Source organism: Rhinoderma darwinii, chromosome 6 (genome assembly GCF_050947455.1).
Source record: "Rhinoderma darwinii isolate aRhiDar2 chromosome 6, aRhiDar2.hap1, whole genome shotgun sequence".
NCBI lineage: Eukaryota > Metazoa > Chordata > Amphibia > Anura > Rhinodermatidae > Rhinoderma > Rhinoderma darwinii.
The window spans coordinates 88,303,313-88,330,052 of NC_134692.1; the positions used below are offsets into that span (position 1 = coordinate 88,303,313).

The window sequence follows — 26,740 nt, forward strand, 5'->3', positions numbered from 1 at the left end:
TGCAGTTGTGCCCGAGGGGAACATTTCTTCTGTTTGAAGAGGCGATTTATCAAGGACCTAAAATTAGGGAACCAGGAAAGGGAGGGCCCAAACATATCCGCTGTAAGCGAGGGTGCCCGTATTATACCAGGACACTTCCGAGAAAATTCCCCAAACTGCAAAGGCGCGGAGTGTGGACCAAAAGGGGGATAAGAAAGGACGCCATATATCAGTGCGACACCGGCCTGTGCAGAAAGGATTCTGTCACAGCGTAACACACATCTATGGATCATTTTATTGTTTTTTTTTACCCCATTATTATACCACCTGACTATGCCCCTTATATACTCTGCCCGGCTTACATATGCCCCCACATTATAAACGGAAACACCAGTAAGACTCCAAACGAAACTACTACCAAGCAAAATCCACGCTCCAAAAGCCAAATGACATTTCCTCCCATCTGAACCCTACAGCGTCCCCAAACAGCAGTTTCCTTCCACATATATGGCACCGTCATACCCGGGAGAACCCTTTTAGCAATTTTTGGGGTGTGTGTCTCCAGTGGCATAAGCTGGGCACGACATATTTGCCACTGAATGACATATCTAGGGAAAAATATAAATTTTGAATTTGGACCATCCACAGCGCATTCATTTATGGAAAAGACCTGTGGGGTGAAAATGCTCACTACACCCCTTAATAAATGCCTTGAGGGGTGCAGTTTCCATAATGGGGTCACTTCTCAGGGGTTTATTTTTATTATTTCACATCAGAGCCTCTGCAGTTGTGAACCAATACTTTGTAAATCGCCAAATTAGGCCTCAATTTTACATGGTACGCTTTCACTCCTGAGCCCTGTCATATGTCCAGGCAAAAGATTAGGGCCACATATAGGGTGTTTCTAAAATCAGGAAACCCAGCATAATAATTAGAGAGCTGTCTTGTTATGGTGGCACAAGCTGGGCACCACATATTGGCATATCTATGGAAAAAAATCCCATTTTCACTCTGCAACATCGAGTGCACACCAATTTCTGCCAATCACCTGCAGGGTTAAAATGCTTACTACACCCCTAGGTAAATGCATTGAGGGGTGTAGTTTCCAAAATAGGGTCACTTCTGGGGGGTTTCCACTGTTTTGGGCCCACAGGCGCCCAGAAACCAATCCAGCAACATCTGCACTCCAAATGGCGGTCCTTCCATTCTGAGCCCTGCCGTGTGCCCAAACAGCAGTTTATAACCACATATGGGGTATTGCCGTACTCGGGAGAAATTGCTTTACAAATGTTGGGTTCTTTTTTTTCCTTTATTTGTTCCGAAAATGAAAAAATTTGAGCTAAAGCTACGTCTTATTGAAGAAAAAGGATTGTTTTTATTTTCACTGCCCAATTCTAATAAATTCTATGAAACACCTGTCGGGTCAAAATGCTCACTACACCCCTAGATGAATTCCTCAAGAGTGGTAGTTTCCTAAATGGTGTCACTTTTTGGGCGTTTTCATTGTTTTTTCCGCTCAGGGGCTTTGTAAATGTGACATGGCCTCCGCAAACCATTCCTGCTCAATGTGATCTCCAAAAGCCAAATAGCGCTCTTTCCCTTCTCAGCCTCGCCGTGTCTCCAAACAGCCGTTTATTACCACATGTGGGGTATTGTTTTACTCGGGAGAAATTGGGTTACAAATTTTACAGTGCTTTTTCTCCTTCAGTCTTTGTGGAAATGAGAAAAAAAATTAGCTAAACCTACATTTTCTTTGAAAAAATGTTATTTTAATTTTCATGGCCCACTTCCAATAATTTCTGTAAAAAACCTGTGCGGTCAAAATGCTCACTGTACGCCTAGATAATTTCCTTGAGGTGTGTAGTTTCCCAGATGGGGTCACTTTTTGGGGATTTTGACTGTTTTGGCACCGCAAGAGCCCTTCAAACCTGACATGATGCCTAAAATGTATTCTAACAAAAATAAGGCCCCAAAATCCACTAGGTGCTCCTTTGCTTCTGAGGCCGGTGCTTCAGTCCAGTAGCACGCTAGGGCCACATGTGGGATATTTCCTAAAACTGCAGAAACTGGGCAACAAATATTGAGTTGCATTTCTCTGGTAAAACCTTCTGTGTTATAAAAAAAATTGTATTAAAAATTTATTTCTGCAAAAAAATATGAAATTTGTAAATTTCACCTCTACTTTGCTTTAATTCCTGTGAAATGTGTAAAGGGTTAAGACATTTTCTAAATGCTGTTTTGAATACTTTGAGGGGTGAAGTTTTTAAAATGGGGTGACTTTTTGGGGGTTTCTAATATATAAGTCCCTCATAGCCACTTCACAACTGAACTGGTCCCTGTAAAAATGGCCTTTTGAAATTTTCTTGAAAATGTGAGAAATTGCTGCTAAAGTTCTAAGCCTGTGATGTCATAGAAAAATAAAAGGATGTTCAAAAAACGATACCAATCTAAAGTAGACATATGGGGGATGTTAATTAGCAACAATTTTGTGTGGTATAACTGCCTGTCTTACAAGCAGATACATTTAAATTGAGAAAAATTCTAATTTTTGCAATTTTTCGCTAAATTTTGGTCTTTTTCACAATTAAATACTGAACATATCGAGCAAATTTTGCCAGTAACTTAAAGTCCAATGTGTCACGAGAAAACAATCTCAGAATCGCTTGGATAGGTGAAAGCATTCCGGAGTTATTACCACATAAAGTGAAACATGTCAGATTTGAAAAATGAGGCTCGGTCAGGAAGGTCAAAAGTGGCTAAAGAGGGAAGGGGTTAATAAAGAAATCTGTGTTTTAAATTATTTTGGTGTGTCAGACTCCGAACTTTAGGTTTTTACCTGTTGTAACTGTGTCTGATGATAAAAATGTGTTTCCTGCAATATCTGTAGAAAATGACACAACAGGTATGTGATGACACTTACGAAATGTCCAGTTTTACACTGTAACACATGTACAGGTCACAAAGTCTGAACAGGTGAATGCAGCGTGTGAACGGGCTGGTAAATAAAATAGCAGCCGAGACACAAGAGGAGATTAGATCAAGCGGCGCCCATGGAGGCCGGAGTTGAGAATGTCGAGAGTGTAACATGTGATGTGGTAACCCAGAGAATAATGTTGCCATGTCAGATTTGGGTGAAACTAATGTGGTTGCTACTAGCAACCAGCCGCTTTGTACATTTGAGAGTGACTATGATCAAATAAGTTTTACTGAAGGAGTGGGTGAATTTCACCATGTGCAAGCTGTAGGGATGAACCTGAGTAAAACTGAAAGTTCTCTCATGGAGGTTGATACCGGAGATGCTGAGAAGACATTTCCACATTTTACAGCAGAGAGGGAGCTATTAAAAAGAGCCAGTGAGGTGTGTGCGGTGCTGGATGTGTCCTTGGACACGGACGTGCCATGTAATAGACCAGGTGTATCTGAGATTTCCCTAGAGGTTGGGATTGTTGATGGTGACCTGGGTTACAGCCCTGCCATACCGAATGATTGTGATGAAAATGTGCGTGGTGCAATAGATGTGACTGCAGCACCTTTAGAAATGTTGCCCCCTACAGGTCATTATTATCCTGTAGAAAAGGAGACTGATGCTCACTCATTCCAAGGAGATGGGGGAAGCACAGGAGTTGGGCTTCAAACTGCGTTCAGTGTATGCTTCCGTCACTGACATCGCATGTGAGGTAAAAAAGGTTGCTAACGGCAACAAGTCGAGTTTTACCACTACACAAGTGCAGGGCCCTAACACTGCTGTGGAGATGAACACTCTTTGGTCTAATAACCTTAACCCTGAATGGTCTGAACAGTGTCATGGGAAATTCTTCTTAGATAGCCAGTCTGAGCATTTATATGCTGAGACACATGTTTTGGACTTCAAGATGGAGGCGGGTAAAGCTACGGAAAGTGGTGATGTAGCGGATAATACATTGTGTAACCCAACCAATGGGTGTATATGTGACAACGATCAGGTTCTAGGGTTAACGCCTGACCGTTCATGTGCAGTAACTGACGTAACATTGTCACCTGAAAGTAAAATGTAGAGTGATAAAGAATCATGTGTTAATACTGGAGAGTGCAAAATGGATCTGGTGGATCACACGGAGTCACATGACCAGGATGTATACTCCTCTTTACCACTGCCGAAGCAATTGGTTGAAACCCCTGATAAAGTAACACTTGACGTGGTGAACGAAACTTTATCTTCCAAACCAGAATTGAAATGTTGTAAAGTATTTGATATTGCAGAGAAGGTGTGTTGTGTCTTTCTCCTAGTGGAAAGTTCACATATTTATAAGGGAATGACAGACACGAGTGATATACAGCAGGGCCTCCGGTTAGAGGGTATATCATATGGTTTATGTGAGATGGCACCACAATGCAGGAACTTTGACCCCGGGGGTTGTAGTCAAGTGATCCTACCTACAGTTGTGTTCAGAGGGGGGACGATATGTAGCAGTGAAGCTACTAAGGGGCAGGATTTGGGCCCAGAATTATATATTTAAAAGGTCTGGGCTGCTGGAGTGGAACAGATTAGTGGAGGTTCCACTCTGTCTTTAGGACAGTCCAGAGTTTGGGCTGCCTTATGAGTCTCATTAACTGCCAGCTGTGGACTCCTTTAACCAGTTCAGGACCGGGCTATTTTGAGCCTTCAGGACCAGACACCATTTAGCCCTTTTTAGACCGTGTTCGTTAAATGGCTATAACTTTTTTATTTGTTGGGCTAACGACGTGATTTTTGCGATTGTTTTTTCCGTAGACAATGCAGGTTTCTTTTTTTTATTGTTTTTATACACATCCTTTGCTATTTGAGAATTTTTATTCTCAAAGTTTGAAAATAGTAAAAAAAATAAGCTTTTTTTACATTTCAGCTATTTTTTTTTTTTTGGTAATAAGTTTTACCCTAATGGACCTTTTATTTGTGATTGTCGTTGTCTACCATAAATTTTAATATATTACATTACATGTCTATATTAGGGTAATTGGGTCAGCGCTACAACAATAATTGGCGGGGGCCCCAGTTACAGGGGAAATCAGCTCTCTCATAGTGACGATTGTCACTAATAGGGCTGTGCTGGGTCTAGTAAGACCCAGCAGCAGTCGGTCACTAATGGCACCCGGCGATCATGTGACCAGTCACATGAACACCGGGAGCAAGAGAGACAGCGGCGCGGCCGCTGCCTTTATTCCTATACACAACGTTCATTGAGAGATGTGTACAAGTGATCAGAGAACACAGAAGCAGCAAAAGCTGCTTCTATCCTCTCCTCTCCTCAGGGTCCCCGGTAGTCACTGACAGCCGGAGACCCGACATTCAGCTGCCCGATCGCTCGGGCAGCAAGTTAAAACCCGAACCGTAAAAAGTAGTTTTAAGGACCCTGACCACTGGCCATAAAAACACAGCCAGCATTCGGGAACCAGTTAAGAAAGATGTGATCTAATCACACAAGACTCCCAGTCTGAGGCCCCATGCACACAAAAGTATTTTTTTTTTCCTCCCGTAAATACGGGTCCTTTTTCACACGTATTCGACCTGTAGACAACCAGTATTTATGTACCCATGCCCGTAAATACAAGTCAGTTGTCACCAGTATTCCACCCGTTTCCTCTGCACTAATCGGCAGCCCCGTCTCTCTATCAGTGCTGGATAGAGAGAAGGGGCAGCCCTTTCGGGCAGAGTTTCCGCAGCGATTCAAAGTAAAAGAAGTTCATACGTACCCCGGCCGTTGTCTTGGTGACGCGTCCCTCTTTTGACATCCAGTCCGACCTCCCTGGATGACGCGGCAGTCCATGTGATCGCTGCAGCCTGTGATTGGCTGCAGCGGGCACATGGGATGAAAATGTTATCCCGGGAGACCGGACTGGAGGAAGAAGCAAGGAGTTATGGGTAAGTTAACTTTTAATACTATTAACTCCAGCAGTAGTCACTGTCCCGGGTGCTGAAAGAGTTACTGCTGATCAGTTAACTCTTCCAGCACCCTGGGCAGTGACTATCCCCTGACGTTGCCTAGCAACGCTCCCGTAATTACAGGTGCACACACGTAGCCACTTGTAATTACAGGAGCCCCATAGACTTTTTTTTTTTTTTTTAAATTTAAATTTTTTATTAACTTTTCAGAAGTACAAGAAAAGAAAAACAAAAAAGACATTAGACTTTATCAACAATAGGTCCACGCAAGAACCTTCAAACATATAGACCACAATATATTATAATAGCACCAGTCCACATATCGCAGTAAAGCATACAATAAGTAGCATAAGTAGCATACAAAAAGACAAATCGAACATTGACCACTTCTATTATACTACTGTATAAATATAGTATACTGGCGTATAAGGATATCAAAACCATACAATTATAAATGATCCCGAGAGGAAGGCAATGTCTGAGGATGCCAGGCCACTTACATAGAAAGAAACCCCCACACATGTGAATAAGAAATAAAACCCATCTTATTGACATTATTATAGGGACATACTCAAAGGGTTACACCAATACCACAAATATTACCTGAAAGGTAAAGTATGCTAGACAATGAAGAACATGTTTTAATACTAGTGGCATGAATCTGGTAACCTAAATTAGAAATCTAAATATTTGTACCTTGTACTACAAATGTCAAACTACAGGTGGAAGAAGAGGAATCAGCTGAACTCCCTGTGAGGAGGTGGAGAGATACTTGGTCCATGGTTCCCATAGAGTGGGAATGTAAGGAAGTCTATGGGATCTCAAAGCATACATGCGTTCCATAGTAAAGGAAACGTTTACTTGATTAATCAATTCAGGAATGGAGTATTGAGTGGGCAGTTTCCAGTACTTGGCTAAAAGCAAATGTGTCGCTATGATGATATGACTGGACACCATTTGAGAGTGGCGCGAGATATTGTGCATAGAAGACTTGTCAGATTTCGCAGAATTTGAGGGTGTTAAATACCAGCGTAATAACAGTTTTTGAGAAGCTTCCCAATGTTTAACCCCCCAGAAATTTTTTGGGTCCAAGAAAAGGCTTTCCGCCATTCTATCAGAGAAAAGGAGGATTGCAAATCTTCCTCCCATTTATCACAATAAGAAGGTCTGTTGGGAAGGAGATGCTCAAACAAATCCCCATACAATCCTGAAATACCCCGTTTCCTATCCGTGGGATCAAAATACAGCTGAAGAGCCATGGAGGGAAATAATAAGGCATTGACATCGAAGGACGCAAATAAATGTCAAATACATAAATACTTCTAGAAGTCCCTATTAGGGATACCATAAACTTTTACAAAATCTGAAAAGGCCAAGAATGTGCGGTCACTAAATAACATGTGAATGTGGGAGATCCCTGAAGTTATCCAAAGATACCCCTGGTAAAGGAGTAAGTAAATATCGTAAGGGCAGTCTTTTAAGTTGAGTAAGAGCCAATGAGGGAAGCCGAGAGGCGTAGGATTTCCAAACCGTCAGAGAAGCCGAGATAGTCGGAGACACATAGTTATAGGTTTTAGGAGGAGAGTGAGAGCCAACCCCTAGCAATGAGATAATTCGACGGTCTACTAGTGCCTGCTCAATATGTATCCACCTCTTCAAGGGGAAAGGTGCACACCATGACTTCAGTTGATCTAGTAAAACTGCCCAATAATACTTTTGAACATCTGGCATTCCCATACCTCCTTGTCTCCAGTGTCTGTGTGCATCCGCACTCCAGGCTTTTTGTGCGCCCATATAAAAGTTATTGAGTATTCTTTGGAGATTCCTCAAAAAAGGACTGGGAAGAGGGATTATCAGTGCACGGAACGTATAAAGAATAATGGGCAAGATCATCATTTTAATGATCGCTATTCTCCCCGCCCAAGATGTACAAACGTTACAGTATGTAGATAAGAATTGGGAATACTAGTTAAAAGAGGGGTAAAATTATGTTTAAAGAGAAGGTTTGTAGAATTAGTGAGTTGTATGCCCAAATATGAAATTTTTAGTGAATTCCATTGGAAAGGGAAGGAGCTTCGAATCCTATTCCCAACCTGTACCGGGAGCCCCACATCTAACAAGTGCGATTTACCAGCATTAATTTTATAGTAAGCCACCCTCCCAAATATGTCTAGGGTGTGTTGCACTGCCGGAAGGGATGTTAATGGATTGAAGAGTGAGAGGATAACATCGTCTGCATATAGCCCGATCTTATGTTTGAGTTGGCCAATCGTTATAACTGTAATGGACGGGTTCTGTCTAATAGACATAGCTAGAGGCTCCATCACCATCGCAAAGATCAGGGGTGACAGCGGGCACCCCTGACGAGTGCCATTGGAGATAGGGAACGAGGTAGACATAAACCCAGAGGCCAATACTCTTTGCCGGATTGGAGTACAATGCCATAATAGCAGATTTTATCCACCCACCAAATCCAAATTTGCACAGAACTGCCTCCAAGTATCCCCAGTGGAACCGATCGAATGCCTTCTCCGCATCCAAAGCGAGAAGCACGGAAGGCACTCGACGGGTCCTTGCCCAATGAATCAGATTTATAAGCAGTCTAGTACCGTCTGGCGCCTGCCTTCCAGCAATAAATCCCACCTGATCCTCATGTATTAAGTCAGGGAGCAAACTAGCCAACCTACCAGCCAATATCTTAGCATAAATGTTAACATCTGTGTTCAACAGCGATATCGGACGGAAGTTAGCAGGAGAATCAGGTGTTTTCCCAGGCTTCGGCAGAGTGACTACGGTTGCAGAGAGCATTTCCTTTGGAAAAGACCCCATGGCTGCAGCTCCATTAAACACATTGACCAAATTAGGGGCTAGAATCGTAACATACCTTTTGTAATACTGATTAGTAAACCCGTCGGGGCCTGGGGCTTTACCTTGTTTTAAACCTTTAATAGCTTGTGTAAAAGGGGATTGTAAATCAGAACTACCTTCTTCTGACAGGGAAGGAAGATTCAGACTGCACAGAAAGTTATTTATGTCCGAGACTGATGGCTGATAAGTGGCACGATCTTCTCTGAGATTATATAAATTGTGATAAAAACTCTGAAATTGTTCACTGATTTCTTGAGGGTGAGTAACCTTATTACCATTTTAGTCTATGAGAAATGCTGTTCCCTTTTTTTAATCATTTTGGCTAGAAGTGCCCCTGGTCTATTACCATGAAGGTAAAAGCCAAATTGCAGTTTTTTTTAAATAAGGCCATATGACAGGACATAAGCACAGCTTGAAGTTGGTCCCTAAGGACTTTAATTTTTTGCGACGTGTCTGGAGTCACTTTAGCTTTATTAAGGAATTCCAGATTATGTAATTGAGTGAGAATATCATTAGTGGTTTTCTCCCTATGTTTTTTTTAATCTGGAGGCGGCCTGAATCCCCATCCCCGCATATATGCCTTGCGAGCATTCCATAGAGAAAAGCAAATTGTCTGAAGGGGTATTAACCTCAAAATATGTTTGGACGTGGATATCCATCAAATCTTTAGTAAGAGGGTGATCTAAAACAAAATCATTTAATCTCCAGGAGAAAGGGGGCGATGGTAATGGATCCAAAACCACTATAGAAATAGGGGCATGGTCAGACCATGATATGTCCCCAATATTGGAAGAAGAGATACAGCGGAGACTGATTTTGCTCACTAAGAACATATCTATATGAGAGTACATTTTATGTGGTGCAGAGAAATACGTAAAATCACGTTCATTACCATGGTGACAGCGCCACACATCATATAACTCTTCCAAATGTACCGTATGATGTAGATTGGAGCGTGGTCTATGGACATTGGAGGAGTCAATTGATGAATGCATAACTTCATTGAAATCCTCTCCTATGATCAACATACCCTTCGCTACTTTATTAACCTTTCGGAGTATTTTGTGAAAAGCCTTAAGCTGGTGTGAGTTAGGTAGATATATGTTAACTAACATGAAAGTAATATTATTTATGTCACATACTAGTATCAAGAATCTACCATGAGGGTCCAACAGGACGTCATGTACATGAAAGGCAACCGAATCTTTAATTGCGATCAATACACCCTTCGATTTGCTGCAGTTAGATGCCTGAAAAATGTGAGTAAATTTAAAATGTGTACATTTCGGAGGGTGAAGGGAGGAGAAATGAGTCTCCTGAGCGAAGAGAAAGTCACTACAAAGGGCCAGGGCCTCCTATTTAGCCCCTTTACATTTAAAGAGGATATAGTAAAAGGCATGAGGTAGCATATAAAACATACTATGCCTGGCTGGGCATTGAGAACTAAATCTTAACAGACAAGTAGGATCTTGTGAAACATGAAGTGGACAAAGCAATATTACCAAATACAGGAATATAAACAGGAAAACAAAAATGTAAAAAACATGGCGCCTACTCTGCGCCATACAGACCTCCATGGGGAAGAGAGGAAAGAAATATTAGCATCCCTCGAATTTTTAGATTATTCCACCTTGATCTGTCCTCTTGATCCATTAGCTCATCTTTTAGCCACTTTACCTCTTCTGTAAGCTCAACAATAAGATCATGAGCCCTGGCGTGATCTCCCAGACTTTGTTCTATATGATCCGTGCGGAACCCTAGGTCATCCACAGACGTATGGATTTGCGCCAGTACTCTATCCAGTACCCCAGAAATTGAGTTCTGCAATGTATGCATTAGCCCTTTCATGATGGCTGTGGTCAGAGGAGCATCGTCAGGTATCTCGGACATCCCAGACAGATCAGAGTCTGTGACATGTGTCCCATGGGGTGGTAGACTTTGAGGGAAGAGCGCTTTTTTGACCGCCGGGCCCTTACTATTAGGTGAGGAGACCGATCTAGTCGCTCCCCGTTTGCCGGGGCCAGACCCCTCTTCCATCCTGCCCTGTGAGTCGCCATCTGCAGACTGACATGAGACAGCCGATGGCTGCGTATGAAGCTTCCGCGCGTCCATCTCAGGCAGGGAGCTGGCACCATCTTGTGAGCGGCCCGTCGCGGGGAAATTGTCAGGAAGTTTTTTGGCTCCGATTTTGACTGTCATCTCCTGGTCATGTTCCACATTTGGGTCGGCCGGAACAGGGATCTTTCAAGGTAAGATAGACCGCAGTAGAAGGTCAGATGTCACCGTGAGCCGCAGTTATGCTACTAGTGAAGCAGGAGAGATTTCACTACACCGCCATTCCAGTCAGCGGCAAGCTCCGTCCCTAGCCCCATAGACTTCTATGGGCCTGCCCGTGCCGTAATTACGGCCTGAAATATTTATCTACTGCCCGGCCACCTTCCCGTAATCAAACGGGAAGGTACCCGTGGCCAAGAGAAGTCTATGGGGCCGTAATTACGGTCGTGTTTTTATGTACGTGTGCATGGGGCCTGAGGTAGACAGGCATTGGCAGCCTGTGGGAGTCAGAAGCTCTGGTAAGCACGTGTGTCGTGAGGTGCTGGGCAGAAGGCCTTTTACCTTGATGGCTAGGGAAGCTATATGTTTAGTTAGAGGCTGGATGACAAAGGGTTTATTTTGAACTGTTTTGTAAAACTGCTTGCCATATTGAAAACCAAGCTGGTTGCGGGCAGTTTCATACCGAATCCTCTGTGTCGGAGTTGAAATTCTTGTGTGCCAACCATCTTACCCTGGAGCTGGCGATCCTGTGAGCTAACTTACCCCAAGTTGTCACATATGTTCTATGTTTTTCTATCTATCTATATACACACACACACACACACACACAGTACCGTACTCATCGGCTTTTATTGGGCCAACGTACGTCAAAACAGTATGCTTTTGGAATAAGTTTGACAGGTTTCCATCTGAAGGTGCTTTTCACCCTTAAGTCAGTATCACATAGGCCTTTTTTTCTCTTTTTCATTTAGCCAAAGCCAGAAGTGGATCCGTGAAACTGATGCAAACTGTATGCAGAGAGGCAAATATAATGGTGGTTTCTCTTGGCTCAAATACCCACAAAATCTCTCTCAGACCGGAGCAGGCAAAACTAAATTGGGTATGATCCAACAAATACCCTAAATAACATATATAAAGTACAGTGAAGTTTACCGCTCAGACGGCACTGGTAACAGTCCAATATCATTCAGTATGGACTCTCTCCCAGAAAAATGCAGTGGACAGTCCGCAATCCAATGAGGGTGTGGATGGTAATTCTTATCCTTGTAGTTCCACCAAGCTCCTTATCGTCTCTCTCCACATTCAAAGAACTCCTGGTAGGAAAAGGATCTTATGTCTCTAATAGATGGAAAAAGGAAGACACATAGTGCAACACCCTCTGAAAAAAGATTGCTCCACGCCAAGTTTAATCCATACTCACAAAGTAACAAGCAATAAAAGCATCAAGGTAAGTAAAAATCTTTAAAATTTCTAGGCGGCACGCCAAACCCTCTCGCCCGACCCTGGTTTTCGCCCTTCCGGCTTCCTCTGTGGCATGTGTGACGTGTCTAATTAACAGGTTTATATAGCCGCATGACATTTAAATTTACATGCATAAAAAAATGGTTAAAAAAACATACACCCACAATGATCTCTGCAATATATAGAGATAATCTGATCTTACCATCATAATCGTATACATATATATAAACTTTTAAATATTATTCTTTTTATATAAATGCCTAATCTCTTTAAAAAGTAAAAAAATAAAAATAAAAAATATAATATATTATGCTAAACAAGCCTATTTACCACCTTTAGGCTATGTTCACACGGGGTATTTTGCCGAGTTTTTTGACGCGGAAACCGCGTCGCAAAACTCGGCAGAAACGGCCCGAGAACGCCTCCCATTGATTTCAATGGGAGGCATCGGCGTCTTTTTCCCGCGAGCAGTAAAACTGCCTCGTGGGAAAAAGCAGCGACATGCCCTATCTTCGGGCGCTTCCGCCTCTGACCTCCCATTGACTTCAATGGGAGGCAGGAGAAAGCGTATTTCTCGCTGTTTTATGCCCGCGGCGCTCAATGTCCGCGGGCGAAAAACGGCGCGATAATTGCCGCGAAAATCGGCGTGCAGGGAGAGGAATATCTGCCTCAAAGTTCCAAACTGAATTTTGAGGCAGATATTCCTCCCCCAAAATACTCAGTGTGAACATAGCCTTATAGTTGGTTAGATTCCACATATCATCCCATATCCATTATATTGATTTTTATTTATATTTTATCAGTAGTCTTATATTTTCTGTCTCTAATCTTCCACTTAGTCTGATCTATTTATATTTTATCAGTGGTTTTAATTTTTCTCTCTCTATTTTTCCACTTAGTCTGAACTGTGGCCAATCTCTAAAGCTTCCAGAGCTTCAGTGAGCTGCAGCTAATCAGAACAATTGAGTTCTGCTGAGACAAGATCCCTTGGTCAAAATGCTATGTGTGAACAAGTCTCTTACTAATACTATACATAGGGCATTTTTTTGCATAATTGTTTTCATAACATGGAACTACCAATATGGACCAGAATATCTATCAGATGATATCTCACCAATATTAAAAAGTACTTGTATAAACAAAAAAAAACAAAGCAAAAAAAAAACATTTTTATAAAAAACACTTCAATTCGAAGTCTGAATTGAGTCCTAAGGGCTGAAGCGTTTTTAATTGATAGATCCAAAAACTTTCTTGCGTGCTCATTTTTTTAATAATACATTTGGGGGACAAGGGAGAACAGAAATTTAGCAATGTCCCTGTTCAGGTACGATAATCGCCACAGACAAGATGATCAGACACATGGGAGAAATTATAGAAGGCCTTACAATGGCAATACTTATAAAAATAGTCCAAGAAGAAATTTTGGAGTATACCAGCAGAGCTATCCTCCTTTTAGGAATAACTATAGCTCTCAAGTCTATCATAGAAATTATCACCGTATCCCATATCAACAGAGAGGTTTTAGACCTCCGAGATATTATAATTATCAATATCAGGAAGTGGATCAATAAATACCCTCATTACAACCAGACAACATGAATCATGGTATTATTCCAAAAAATGTTCCCCACCAGTTATTAAAATCGCAAAATGTAATACCCCAGAAAGAAAATCATTTTCAAGGGGAAAGACTGACGCCGCTAAAAAGAAAATTAGACGAGGCAAAAGGACAAAGAATAGAAGGGGTGACAGTTCCCCCCAAAAAACAGAAGGAGATCTGAGTAAAAAAGGAGTATTCAATTTGAGTGATAAAACACTCACAGATAACCACTATAGAGTTCTAAGTAAAGGGATTAAATTTGCACCTTCGCAATCCATGAATAAATGTAAAACATTCATTGACGTACACAAGTTCATTCGATCCCTCAACCTCCAGAAGCATTTCGCTATAAAAAATAGTAGAGATAACGTCACACATAAAGAGACAGTCTTTGAAGGACATAAAGACCAATATAACCACACACATTTACGTGATAAATCAGGATTCATACCCCTTATTAGCAACAACCATTGTATTGAGGCTTTTAAAAAAAGTTGTACTCAGCCAATTGGATCTTATAAGTGTGAAGAATAAAGGAAAAAAAATTAACCTCCGCAGAAGAAACAGCGTTGAGAGATTTAGAAAAATATCTTAAGGTGGTAATAAAAGCTGCGGATAAAGGGGGGGGGATTGTTATTTTAAATAAATCTGATTATCACACTGAAATGAAGAGATTACTGTCAGACTGTGTTACCTATAAAAAAACTAAAGAATAATCCTACCGAAGTTTTCAAAAAACAACTGGAGAGTCTCCTTCTGGATGCAAAAAAGAGGGGGATTCTAAATGACCGGGAATTAGAATATTTAAATACAAAACATCCCAAGATCCCTGTAATTTATTACTTACCTAAAGTTCATAAGAATAAGACCAATCTGCCAGGTCGGCCAATTGTAGCCGGAATAGATTCGCTAACTAGTCGCACTTCTGAGTATATTGATTGTTTCTTGCAAAAATATATTGTTGCTAGTAGATCCTATGTGAAAGATTCCACACATGTAATCGAGGAGTTAAAAACCGTGAATGTCAATAGACACACTATTTTATTCACATGCGATGTCTCATCATTGTATACCTGTATACCCCACGAATTAGGGATACAGGCTGTAGAACATACTCTTGGTATGGATAAAAATATGACTCCTGAACAAGGTCGTTTTATTATAGACCTCATTAGGTTTAGTTTAGAGAAGAATTATTTCTGGTATAATTCAGACTATTACCTTCAGACTGCCGGTACTGCTATGGGCGCTAAATTTGCACCAAGTTATGCAAATCTGTACCTGGCAGTCTGGGAAGATTCTTTTATTTACTCTAGTAATAATCCTTTCTGTGAATTCATAAAGTTGTACAAACGTTACATAGATGATGTGGTTATCATTTGGGAAGGAACAACAGAGAATTTATTAACTTTCATAGATTATATTAACAACAATAAATGTAATCTGACCTTTACTTCAGAGTATGATAAAAATAGAGTTAGCTTTCTGGATTTGGAAATTTTTATAGAAAACAATGTACTATACACCAAAAATTATTTCAAACCTACTGACTGTAATAGTTATATTGAATGTTCGAGTTGCCATTTCAAACCTTGGCTTCAGAATATCCCAAAAGGGCAGTTTAAAAGGATAAAGAAAAACTGTACAAAAATAGAGGACTTTGATGTACAGTCACAAGTTATTAAATCTCGTTTGATAGAAAGGAATTATGAGGAACAGAGGGTGTCGTTAGCATTGAAGGAGGTTAGAGAAGAAATCGCAGTCCATTCTGGCAATAACATCAAAAAAATTGATAATTTTCATACAAAGAATTGATGATAATGATAAAACATTAAGAGTTCCGTTCATTACCACATATTCCACAAGTTCTTCATGGATACCAAATATTAGAAAAAATTGGCATATTGTAAGGAACGATCCTGTTATAGGGTCTAGGTTGCCCAAAAATCCTAGTATTGTACATCGTAGGGCACCTAATATAAAGGATAAAATGACTCAGTTTTATAAAAGCTCCTACTAAAACAATTATTGCGACAAAAGGATTTTTTTCTTGTAACAAGTGTAAAGCTTGTAAAGAAGTGGGGTATAATAAAAGAAAGGGGAATGTTACCTTTTTTATGGATGCCGAAAATAAAAGAAAATATGAGATCAAACATTTTACAACGTGTAATACTAAAGGGGTTATATACTTATTGCAGTGTCCCTGTGGGCAGTTATATGTAGGACGTACTAGCCGCAAATTGAAAACTATGTAACTATGAATAGCAGAACACTGTAATAACATCAGAAAAGGCAAGATGGACCATAGTGTGTCAGCACACTATTGTAAATTCCATCATAAAGATCCCAAGGACACAATTCTTTGCTATTGAGACAATTGATAATCATTGGAGGGGGGAGGATTTTATTAACCCCTTAAGGACGCAGCCTAGTTTTGGCCTTAAGGCTCAGAGCCCATTTTTCAAATCTGACATATTTCACTTTATGTGGTAATAACGTCGGAATGCTTAAACCTACCCAAGCGATTCTGAGAATGTTTTCTCGTGACACATTGGGCTTCATGTTCGTGGTAAAATTTGGTCGATATATTCAGTGTTTATTGGTGAAAAATTGCAAAATTTAGAGAAAATTTTGAAAAAATTGCATTTTTCAGAATTTAAATGCATCTGCTTGTAAAACAGACAGTTATACCACCCAAAATAGTTACTAGTTCACATTTCCCATATGTCTACTTTAGATTGGCATCGTTTTTTGAACATTCTTTTATTTTTCTTGGACGTTACAAGGCTTAGAACATAACCAGCAATTTCTCATATTTTTAAGAAAATTTCAAAAGCCTTTTTTTTAAGGTACCTCTTGAGTTCTGAAGTGGCTTTGTGGGGCCTATGTATTAGAAACCCTGATAAAACACCCCATTTTAAAAACTAGACCCCTCAAAGTATTCAAAACAGCAGTTATAAAGTTTTTTAACTCTTCAGGCATTTCACAGGAATTAAAGCAAAGTGGAGGTGAAATTTGCAAATTTCATTTTTCTTGCTGAATTTCAATTTTATTCATTTTTTTTTCTGTAACAAAGAAGGTTTTACCAGAGAAACACTACTATATATGTATTGTCCAGATTCTGCCGTTTTTAGAAATGTCCCACATGTGGCCCTACTGCGCTCGTGGACTAAAAGACAAGCCCTAGAAGCAAAGAAGCACCTAGTGCATTTTGAGTCCTCTTTTTTATTAGAATATATTTTAGGCAGCATGCCAGGTTTGAAGAGGTGTTGAGGTGTCAAAACAGTAGGAATCACCCAATAGTGACCCCATTTTGTAAACTACACCCCTCAAGGAATTCTTTTAGGGTTGTTGTTACCATTTTGACCGCACATTTTTTTCACAGCACCTATTTGAATTGGGCTCTGAAATGAAAAAATTGTCTTTTTTTCCAATAAAATGTCATTTGTGATCAAAATTTCTTATTTTCACAGGGAACAAAATACCCCATTTTGTTGCCCAATTTGTCCTTAGTGTGGCAGTACCACATTTGTGGTGATAAACTGCCGTTTGAGCCCATGGGAGGGCTCAGAAGGAAAGGAGCGCTATATGTTTGTTGGAGTCCAGATTTTGTTGGATTGGTTTTCGGGTGCCATGTCGCATTTGCAGAGCCTCAGAGGTATCAAAGCAATGGAAACCCACCAAAAGTGACCCCATTTTGGAAACTACACCCCTCAAGGAATTCATTTATGGTTGTTGTTAGCATTTTGACCGCACAGTTTTTTCACAGAACCTATTTCAATTGGGCTGTGACATTAAAAAAATGACATTTTTTCCAATAAGATGTAATTTTTTACCAAAATTTCTTATTTTCACAAGGAACAAAATACTCAATTTTGTTGCCCAATTTCTCCTGAGTGCATCAATACCCCATTTGTGGCAATAAACTGCCGTTTGGGCCCATGGGAGGCCTCAGAAGGGAAGGAGCGCTGTGTATTCTTTGGAGTACAGATTTTGCTGGTTTGGTTTTCGTGTGCCATGTCGCATTTGCAGAGCCCCAGAGGTATCAAAGCAATGGAAACCCACCAGAAGTGACCCCATTTTGGAAACTACACCCCTCAAGGAATTCATTTATGGGTAATGTGACCATTTAAACCCCATAGTTTCTTCACAGAACTTATTTGAATTGGGCTGGGAATTTAAAAAAAAAATATTTTTTCCAATAATATGTCATTTTAGCTCAAAAATTCTTATTTTCACAAGAAATAAAATACTCCATTTTGTTGCCCAATTTGTCCTGAGTGCGGCAATACCCCATTTGTGGTGATAAACTGCCGTTTGGGCCCATGGGAGGCCTCAGAAGGGAAGGAGCGCTGTGTGTTCTTTGGAGTACAGATTTTGTTGGATTGGTTTTCGGGTGCCATGTCACATTTGCAGAGCCCCAGAGGTATCAAAGCAACGGAAACCCACCAGAAGTGACCCCATTTTGGAAACTACACCCCTCAAGGAATTCATTTATGGGTAATGTGACCATTTAGACCCCATAGTTTCTTCACAGAACTTATTTGAATTGGGCTGGTAATGAAAACAAAATTATTTTTGTCAAATAATATGTAGTTTTGGCTGAAAATTTCTTATTTTCACAAGAAACAAAATACCCCATTCTGTTGCACAATTTGTTCTGAGTGCCGCAATACCCCATTTGTTGTGATAAACTGCCGTTTGGGCCCATGGGAGGGCTCAGAAGGAAAGGACCACCATCTGGCCTACTCGGGATTTTCTAGTGCGAAGTCATGTATGCAGAAGCCCCTGAGGTACCAGTACAGTTGAAACCCGCAAGAAGTGACCCCGTTTTAAAAACTACACCCTTAAGGCATTCATCTAGAGGTGTAGTGACCATTTTGACCGGAGACCTACACCCCATAAACTGTAATGTGGGTTCTCCCGGGTATGGCAATACCCTACATGTGGCTGTTATCAGCTGCCTGGACACACAGCAGGGCCCAGAGGGGAAAGACGAGGGGGGATAAGCTGTGCGGAGTGCATCAGGGTAAGTAAAATTGGGGTAAATTATAAACCAAGGGATGTATGATAAATTTTAAAACACTCTTTCATACAGAGCTCTGGTTATTCGGGACACGTGTCACATTGATATATTGTGTCCTCCCTTATCCCCCTCTTATAGCAGACTTTGCACCTCTTTTGACTTTTTCCCTTCTTGCCAGTTTGGGGAACTTCCCCTGGAAAGTGTTGCCCTGGTACGATGCGTGTGGGCTCGCTTCCAGAAGTACTGGGTGCCCCCCCTTCTTGGTCCCTAAAGATTAGGTTCTTGATAATCACCTCTTGAAATTCCAGGAAAGTTCCCGTCTGGCCTGCACATCGACGTAGCACGTACGCATTGTACAAAGCCATCTGTATGATGTGCCCGGCCAGCTTCTTATACCACACCGCATGGCGCTGTAGGGCTTCAGGGCTTGATCTTACAAGTCCATCACTCCCATGTACCTATTGTAGTCCAGGATGCAGTCTGGTTTGGGGGTGGCCTTTCCTTCATATATCCTAAACCTGTAGGTATACCCTGATGCACTCTCACAGCTTATACATCTTCACGCCATACCTTGCCCTCTTACCCGGCAGGTACTCGCGGAATTGAACCCTCCCTTTAAAATGTACCAGGGACTCATCAATAGAAATACACTTCTCGGGGGTGTATGCTTGGGAAAACCGGGCACTGGAACGGTCTAATAGGGGTCTCCGTTTAGACAAACGGTCAAAACTGGGGTAATCTCGGGGTGGGCACGGCTCATTATCAGTATAATGTAAGAAGCGAAGTATTGCCTCATTTATTAATTTTTTTAGGTTCCAGTTCAGTTCTGAAGTTGCTTTGAGAGGCCCATATATTAGAAACCCCTATCAAATACCCCATTTTAGAAACTAGACCCCTCAAAGTATTCACAACAGCATGTAGAAAGTTTATGAACCCTTTAGGTGTTTCACAAAAATTTAGAGCAAAGTAGAGGTGAAATTTACATTTTTTTTTTGACAGAAAATCCTCTTTATACCATTTTTTTTATAACACAAAAGGATTTATCAGTGAAACGCAACTTAATACGTATTGCCCAGATTCTGCAGTTTAGAGAAATATCCCACATGTGGCCCTAGTGCGGTAATGGACTGAAGCACCGGCCTCCGAAGCAAAGGAGGACCTAGTGGATTTTGAGGCCTCTTTTTTATTAGGCACTATGTCCGGTTTGAAGAGGTCTTGTGGTGCCAAAACATTGGGAACCCCCCAAAAGTGACCCCAATTTGGAAACTAGACCCCTTGAGGAATCCATTGTAGTTTTCATGGGGTGCATGCGGCTTTTTGATCAGTTTTTATTCTATTTTTAGGTGGCGTGGTGACTAAAAAACAGCAATTCTACTATTGTTTTTGTATACTTTTTTTTTTACAGCGTTCACCGTGCGCTATAAATGACATATTCACTTTATTCTGCGGGGCGATACGATTACGGCGATACCAGATGTTTATAGGTTTTTTTTATGTCTTATGGCGTTTGCACAATAAAATACGTTTTGTAAACAATCATTCACTTTTTGTGTTACCTTATTCTAAGAGCCATAACGTTTTTATTTTTCAATCAATAAAGCCGTGCGAGGACTTATTTTTTGCGTAACGAACTGTAGTTTTGATCAGTACCATTTTTAGGTACATGCGACTTTTTGATCTCTTTTTATTCCATTTTTTGGGAGGTGAAGTGACCAAAGAATTGTGATTGTGGTTCGGTTTATTATTATTTTATTTTACGGCGTTCACCGTGCGGGATAAATAATGAAATATTTTTGTAGTTCAGGCCGTTACGGACGCGGCGATACCAATTATGTATAGTTTATTTGTTTGTTTATATATTTTTATTAATAATAAAGGACTGATAAGGGAAAAGGGGGGATTTTTACTTTTATTACTTTTAAATCTTTTATTTTCTAATTTTTACACATCTTTTTTTAACTTTTTTTTCACTTTATTACTTTGTCCCACTAGGGGACATGAGGGCAGGAGGCCCTGATCGCTATTCTAATACACTGCACTACATGCGTAGTGCAGTGTATTAGAACTGTCAGCTACTCACTGACAGCAAGCATAGTAGGTCCTGACGTTGTCAGGACCCACTAGGCTTCCGTCTATGGCATAGCCGGACGCCATTGTTTGGTGTCCGGTTGCCATAGTCACCATCGCCGGCCGCTATCGCGTAGCAGGCCGGCGATGGCAGCTTAACCCCTAAAAAGCCGCGATCTCTATAGAACGCGGCTTTTAAGGGGTTAATCAGCGGGGACACAGCGATCGGTCCCCGCTGTAGGAGCTGTGACAGCTGCTGTACAATACAGCAGCGTCACAGCTCCTGTATGTGTCGGGAGGACGGCCGAAACGGCCGTTACTCCCGAGACGTACTATTACGGCATGGAGCGCGAACGATACAGCTGCCATGACGTAATAGTACGTCAAGGAGCGGGAAGGGGTTAAAAAAATGAGCAAGCAAGAAAGTTTTTGGATCTATCAATTAAAAACGCTTCAGCCCTTAGGACTCAATTCAGACTTCGAATTGAAGTGTTTTTTATAAAAATGTTTTTTTTTTGCTTTGTTTTTTTTTGTTTATACAAGTACTTTTTAATATTGGTGAGATATCATCTGATAGATATTCTGGTCCATATTGGTAGTTCCATGTTATGAAAACAATTATGCAAAAAAATGCCCTATGTATAGTATTAGTAAGAGACTTGTTCACACATAGCATTTTGACCAAGGGATCTTGTCTCAGCAGAACTCAATTGTTCTGATTAGCTGCAGCTCACTGAAGCTCTGGAAGCTTTAGGGTATGTTCACACGCTAGCTGTCATTTACGGCTGAAATGACAGCCTGTTTTCAGAAGAAAACAGCTGCGTCGTTTCAGCCGTAAATGCTCCTCCTCGTAATATACGAGGCTTCTGTGACGCTTGTATATCTTGAGCTGCTCTTCATTGAGTTCAATGAAGAACAGCTCAAATTACGTTGCAAAGAAGTGCCCTGCACTTCTTTGCCGAGGCAGTCAATTTACGCGTCGTCGTTTGACAGCTGTCAAACGACGACGCGTAAATTAAAGGTCGTCTGCACAATACGTTGGCAAACCCATTCAAATGAATGGGCAGATGTTTGCCGACGTATTGTAGCCCTATTTTCAGACGTAAAACGAGGCATAATACGCCTCGTTTACGTCTGAAAATAGGTCGTGTGAACCCAGCCTTAGAGATTGGCCACAGTTCAGACTAAGTGGAAAAATAGAGACAGAAAATATAAAACTACTGATAAAATATAAATAAAAATCAATATAATGGATATGGGATGATATGTGGAATCTAACCAACTATAAAGGTGGTAAATAGGCTTGTTTAGCATAATATATTATATTTTTTATTTTTATTTTTTTACTTTTTAAAGAGATTAGGCATTTATATAAAAAGAATAATATTTAAAAGTTTATATATATGTATACGATTATGATGGTAAGATCAGATTATCTCTATATATTGCAGAGATCATTGTGGGTGTATGTTTTTTTAACCATTTTTTATGCATGTAAATTTAAATGTCATGCGGCTATATAAACCTGTTAATTAGACACGTCACACATGCCCCAGAGGAAGCCGGAAGGGCGAAACCCAGGGTCGGGCGAGAAGGTTTGGCGTGCCGCCTAGAAATTTTAAAGATTTTTACTTACCTTGATGCTTTTATTGCTTGTTACTTTGTGAGTATGGATTAAACTTGGCGTGGAGCAATCTTTTTTCAGAGGGTGTTGCACTATGTGTCTTCCTTTTTCCATCTATTAGAGACATATGATCCTTTTCCTACCAGGAGTTCTTTGAATGTGGAGAGAGACGATAAGGAGCTTGGTGGAACTACAAGGATAAGAATTACCATCCACACCCTCATTGGATTGCGGACTGTCCACTGCATTTTTCTGGGAGAGAGTCCATACTGAATGATATTGGACTATTACCAGTGCCGTCTGTATGCAGAGAGGGTCTGGCTCGCAAATGGTGTTCAAATTCATTCCAAAGGTGTTTCATGGGATTGAGTTCAGGGCTCTACTGGTTTGAGACTAAGACTATTCCTAAACTTTTCACTTCACCAAAATAGCACTTGCAGTTGACCGAGGCAGATCTAGCAAACCAGAATATTTACCAACTGACTTGTGGAAAAAGTAGCATACTAGGAAAGAGCCACTTTTATGGTATGTTCACGTGGAGGAATTTTGCAGGCGGAATGCGTTTGAGTCCGCAGCAAAATTACGCCTCCCATTAATTTCAATGGCAGTTGGACGCTTTTTCCCACTAGCTTATTATTGATATCAAGGGGAGGGAGGAATCTTCCTACTGCCAGAAGGAATAGTTCCGCAGCCGATTTTGCAGGGGGACCCGCCCCGCAAAATAGGCTGTATGAACTAGCCCTTTAAGTCAATGAGTTCTTCATACTACCACCAATACTAGTCTATGGAGATTGCATGCCTGTGTGCTTGATTCCTTGCACCAGTTTCAATGTATGTGGCTGAAACACCTAACTCCATAATTAAGAGGGGGTGTCCACATACTATAGTGTAACAACACATTGAACATTGCTTTAGAATGGAAGACCCTGGCCAAACCTTTTAACAAATGGCCATCCATTCAATGCATGGATGGGCTGTGGTCTGCCAGAACAAGAGACATTTTTACAGAGTGTTTCTCTGTTCTGGCAGATAGAAAAGGTATCCAAAGACATGGGAATACAGTTTGTTTACCATGGTTGTTATGGGGAATAGGCTGGTGATATGACAGCTGTGGGTCCGTGACGTTGCATGTAAGGCCCCATCCACATCGTGTTTGTGCTATCCGCTGGACGTATACTTTTTTAAAATAAAAACATAGACCATTGAAAACGTATCCAAACATGTACCATTTTCTGTTTACGTCTGTTTTTTATAGCGTGTATGCGAAGCATATACTCATACGCCGGTATAAGTTTGTTCTTTTTTTTACCTAAATAATGTATGAACACTAATTGAAAAAAAACAGATTTACTGTATGTAAACATAGCATTACGTTTGCATACGTTGTCCATTGAGATCAATGCTAAAAAACATCACGTACACGTTTTTTTTAAGTACAGAATAGCGTAGCAGACTACGCTATTCAGTAATTTAACCCCTTCCCGCACCTGGACGTAACTGTACGTCCAGGTGAGCAGTAACTTCGCGCACCTGGGCGTACAGTTACGTCCGCGCTTTAACAGTTAACCGCCGCGCGGCGCTACACCGCAGCGGCGGTTAACTGTGCAGGGTGTCAGCCCTGCTCTCCCCGTTGCCGATCAGCGGCCTGTCGCCGCTGAAATCAGCAATTAACCCCTTCGATGCGGTGGTCGATTGCGATCACCACATCGAAGAGGTTTACAGCGGATCGGCAGCCCCCCACATGTATTTGCGGGGGCTGGCGATCCTTATCATGGCAACCAGAGGCCAGACAATGACCTCCGGGTTGCCATGTACGGAAGCCTCGGAGGATCAGCCTCCGGCCGTTCCTCCTCTGCTTCCTGTCAGTGTGACGGTTACGTCACAATGACAGTTGGAACACATTACACTACGTGTGTAGTGTAATGTGTTCCAGCAGCGATCAGAGCTGCAAGTCTAAGTGTCCCCTAGTGGGACAAGTAAAAAAAGTACAAAAAAAGATAATAAAAATGTTTTTAAAAAGTGTAAAAATAAAAGTTATAAGTGACATAAACAAAGAATGCTTTTTTTTCCTATAATAAGTCTTTTATTATAGGAAAAAAATTAACACGTTAAAAAAAGTACACATATTTGGTATCGCCGCGTTCGTAACGACCCCAACTATAAAACTGTAGTATTATTTTTCCCGCACGGTGAACACCGCAAAAAAAATAAACAAAAAACAGTGACGAATCACAATTTTTTGGTTACCAACCCTCCCAAAATATACAATAAAAAGTGATCAAAAAGTCGTACGTACGCCAAAATGGTACCAATACAAACTACATCCCGTCCCGCAAAAAACAAGCCCTTACAGCGCTTTTTTGACTGAAAAATAAAAACGTTATGGCTCTCAGAATATGGTGACACAAAAATGTATTTATTTTATAAATAAGTGATTCTATTGCACAAATGCTGCAAAACATAAAAAAATTATATACATCTGGTATCGCTGTAATCGTATCGACCCGCAGAATAAAGTATAATGGTCATTTATAGCCCAGGGTGTAGGCCATAAAAAACAAATAAAAAACATTGTCAGAATTGATGGTTTTTGGTCACCTTGCTTGCCAAAAAATGGAATAAAACGTGATCCAAAAAATTTCTGGTACCCCAAAATGGTACCAATGAAAACCTACAGATTGTCCCGCAAAGAATAAACCCTCACACGGCTCCGGTGGAGAAAAAATAAAACCGTTCTGGCTCCCAGAATATGGCGATGCAAAATGTGCAGAGTGTTCCAAAAGCAGATAAGATGGGGCGCCATTTATCAGTGCAACACCGGCCACACATCTGTGGATAATTATTTATTTACTGCATTATTATACCCTCTTATTATACCCTGATGTACCCCGCACAGATAACATATACCCTGATGTACTCCGCACAGATAACATATGCCCCCACATTACAAACTGAAACACCAGTAAAACCCCAAACAGAACAACTACCAAGCTACATCTGCGCCCCAAAAGCCAAATGGCGTCCCTCCCTTCTGAGCCCTGCAGCGTGCCCAAACACCAGTTTACGTCCACAGATATGGCATCGCCATACCCGGGAGAACCCGGTTAATATTTTATGAGGTATTTGTCTTCAGTGGCACAAACTGGGCATAACATATAGTGCACTAAAATGGAATATGAGTGGAAAATTGTAATTTTCACTCCGCACCATGCGCTGCGCATTAACCCCTTCGCACACCACAACATAGCATGTCTTAGTGTGGGGGGTGATGTATGGAGCGTCTCACGTGAAAAATAAAGAATTTAAAACGACAAAATCGCTGTTTTTTTGGTCACCTTGGCTCTAGCTAAAAATGTAATAAAAAGTGCTCAAAAAGTTGTATGTACCAAAAAATGGTACCAATAAAAACAACAGCTTGTCCCTCAATAAATAAGCCCACATACCGCTCTATTGACTGAAAAATAAAAAAAGTTGTGGCTCTTGGAACGTGGGGAGGAAAAAACTAAAAAGGAAAAGAAAAAAATGGATCAGTCCAGAAAGGGTTAATTACTTTCTAATGAAAAACCATTTATGACCACACGTGGGGTATTGCCGTACTCGGGAGAAATTGCTTTACAAATGTTGGGCAGCTTTTTCCCCCTTTATCCTTTGTAAAATTTAAAAAAATGCAACATTTTAGTGGAAGAAATGTTGATATTCATTTTCATGGCCCAATTCTAATAAATCCTGCAAAAGACTTGTGGGGTCTAAATGCCCACTATATCCCTAGATAGATTCTTTAAGTGGTGTAATTTCCACTTTTGGGGGGGTTTCCACTGCTTTGGCCTCTCAGGGGCTTTGCAAATGCGACATGGCACCCAAAAACCATTTCAGCTAAATTTGAGCTCCAAAAGCCAAATAGCGCTCCTTGCCTTCTAAGCCCCGCTGTGGGTCCAAACAGCACTTTATTACCACATATGGCATATTTACGTAATCGGGAGAAATTGTTTTACAAATGTTGGGGTGCTTTTTCTCCTTTATTCCTTGTAAAAATTAAAAATGGCTACCTTTTTTCAGAAAAAAAAGTTGATTTTTACCTTTACAGAATAATTCCAATGAATTCAGCAAAACAACCGTGGGGTCAAAATGCTAACTTTACCCCTAGAAAAATTCCTTGAGAGT

At 40.9% G+C, this 26,740-nt stretch overlaps 1 protein-coding gene across 5 annotated transcripts in view; it reads right to left on the bottom strand.

The window, feature by feature from the left end:
- DHRS7B (dehydrogenase/reductase 7B) overlaps positions 1-26,740 on the bottom strand; it is a 165,103-nt gene that overhangs the window by 106,525 nt on the left and 31,838 nt on the right. Inside the window, exon 2 of one of the 5 annotated variants that reach the window (XM_075830018.1) lies at positions 14,710-14,836. The exons of the other annotated variants lie outside the window; for them this stretch is intronic. Coding sequence (XP_075686133.1) covers positions 14,710-14,720 — 11 coding nt within the window. The 5' untranslated portion in view covers positions 14,721-14,836. The remainder of the gene's footprint in view (positions 1-14,709; positions 14,837-26,740) is intronic. 5 annotated transcript variants of the gene reach the window in all.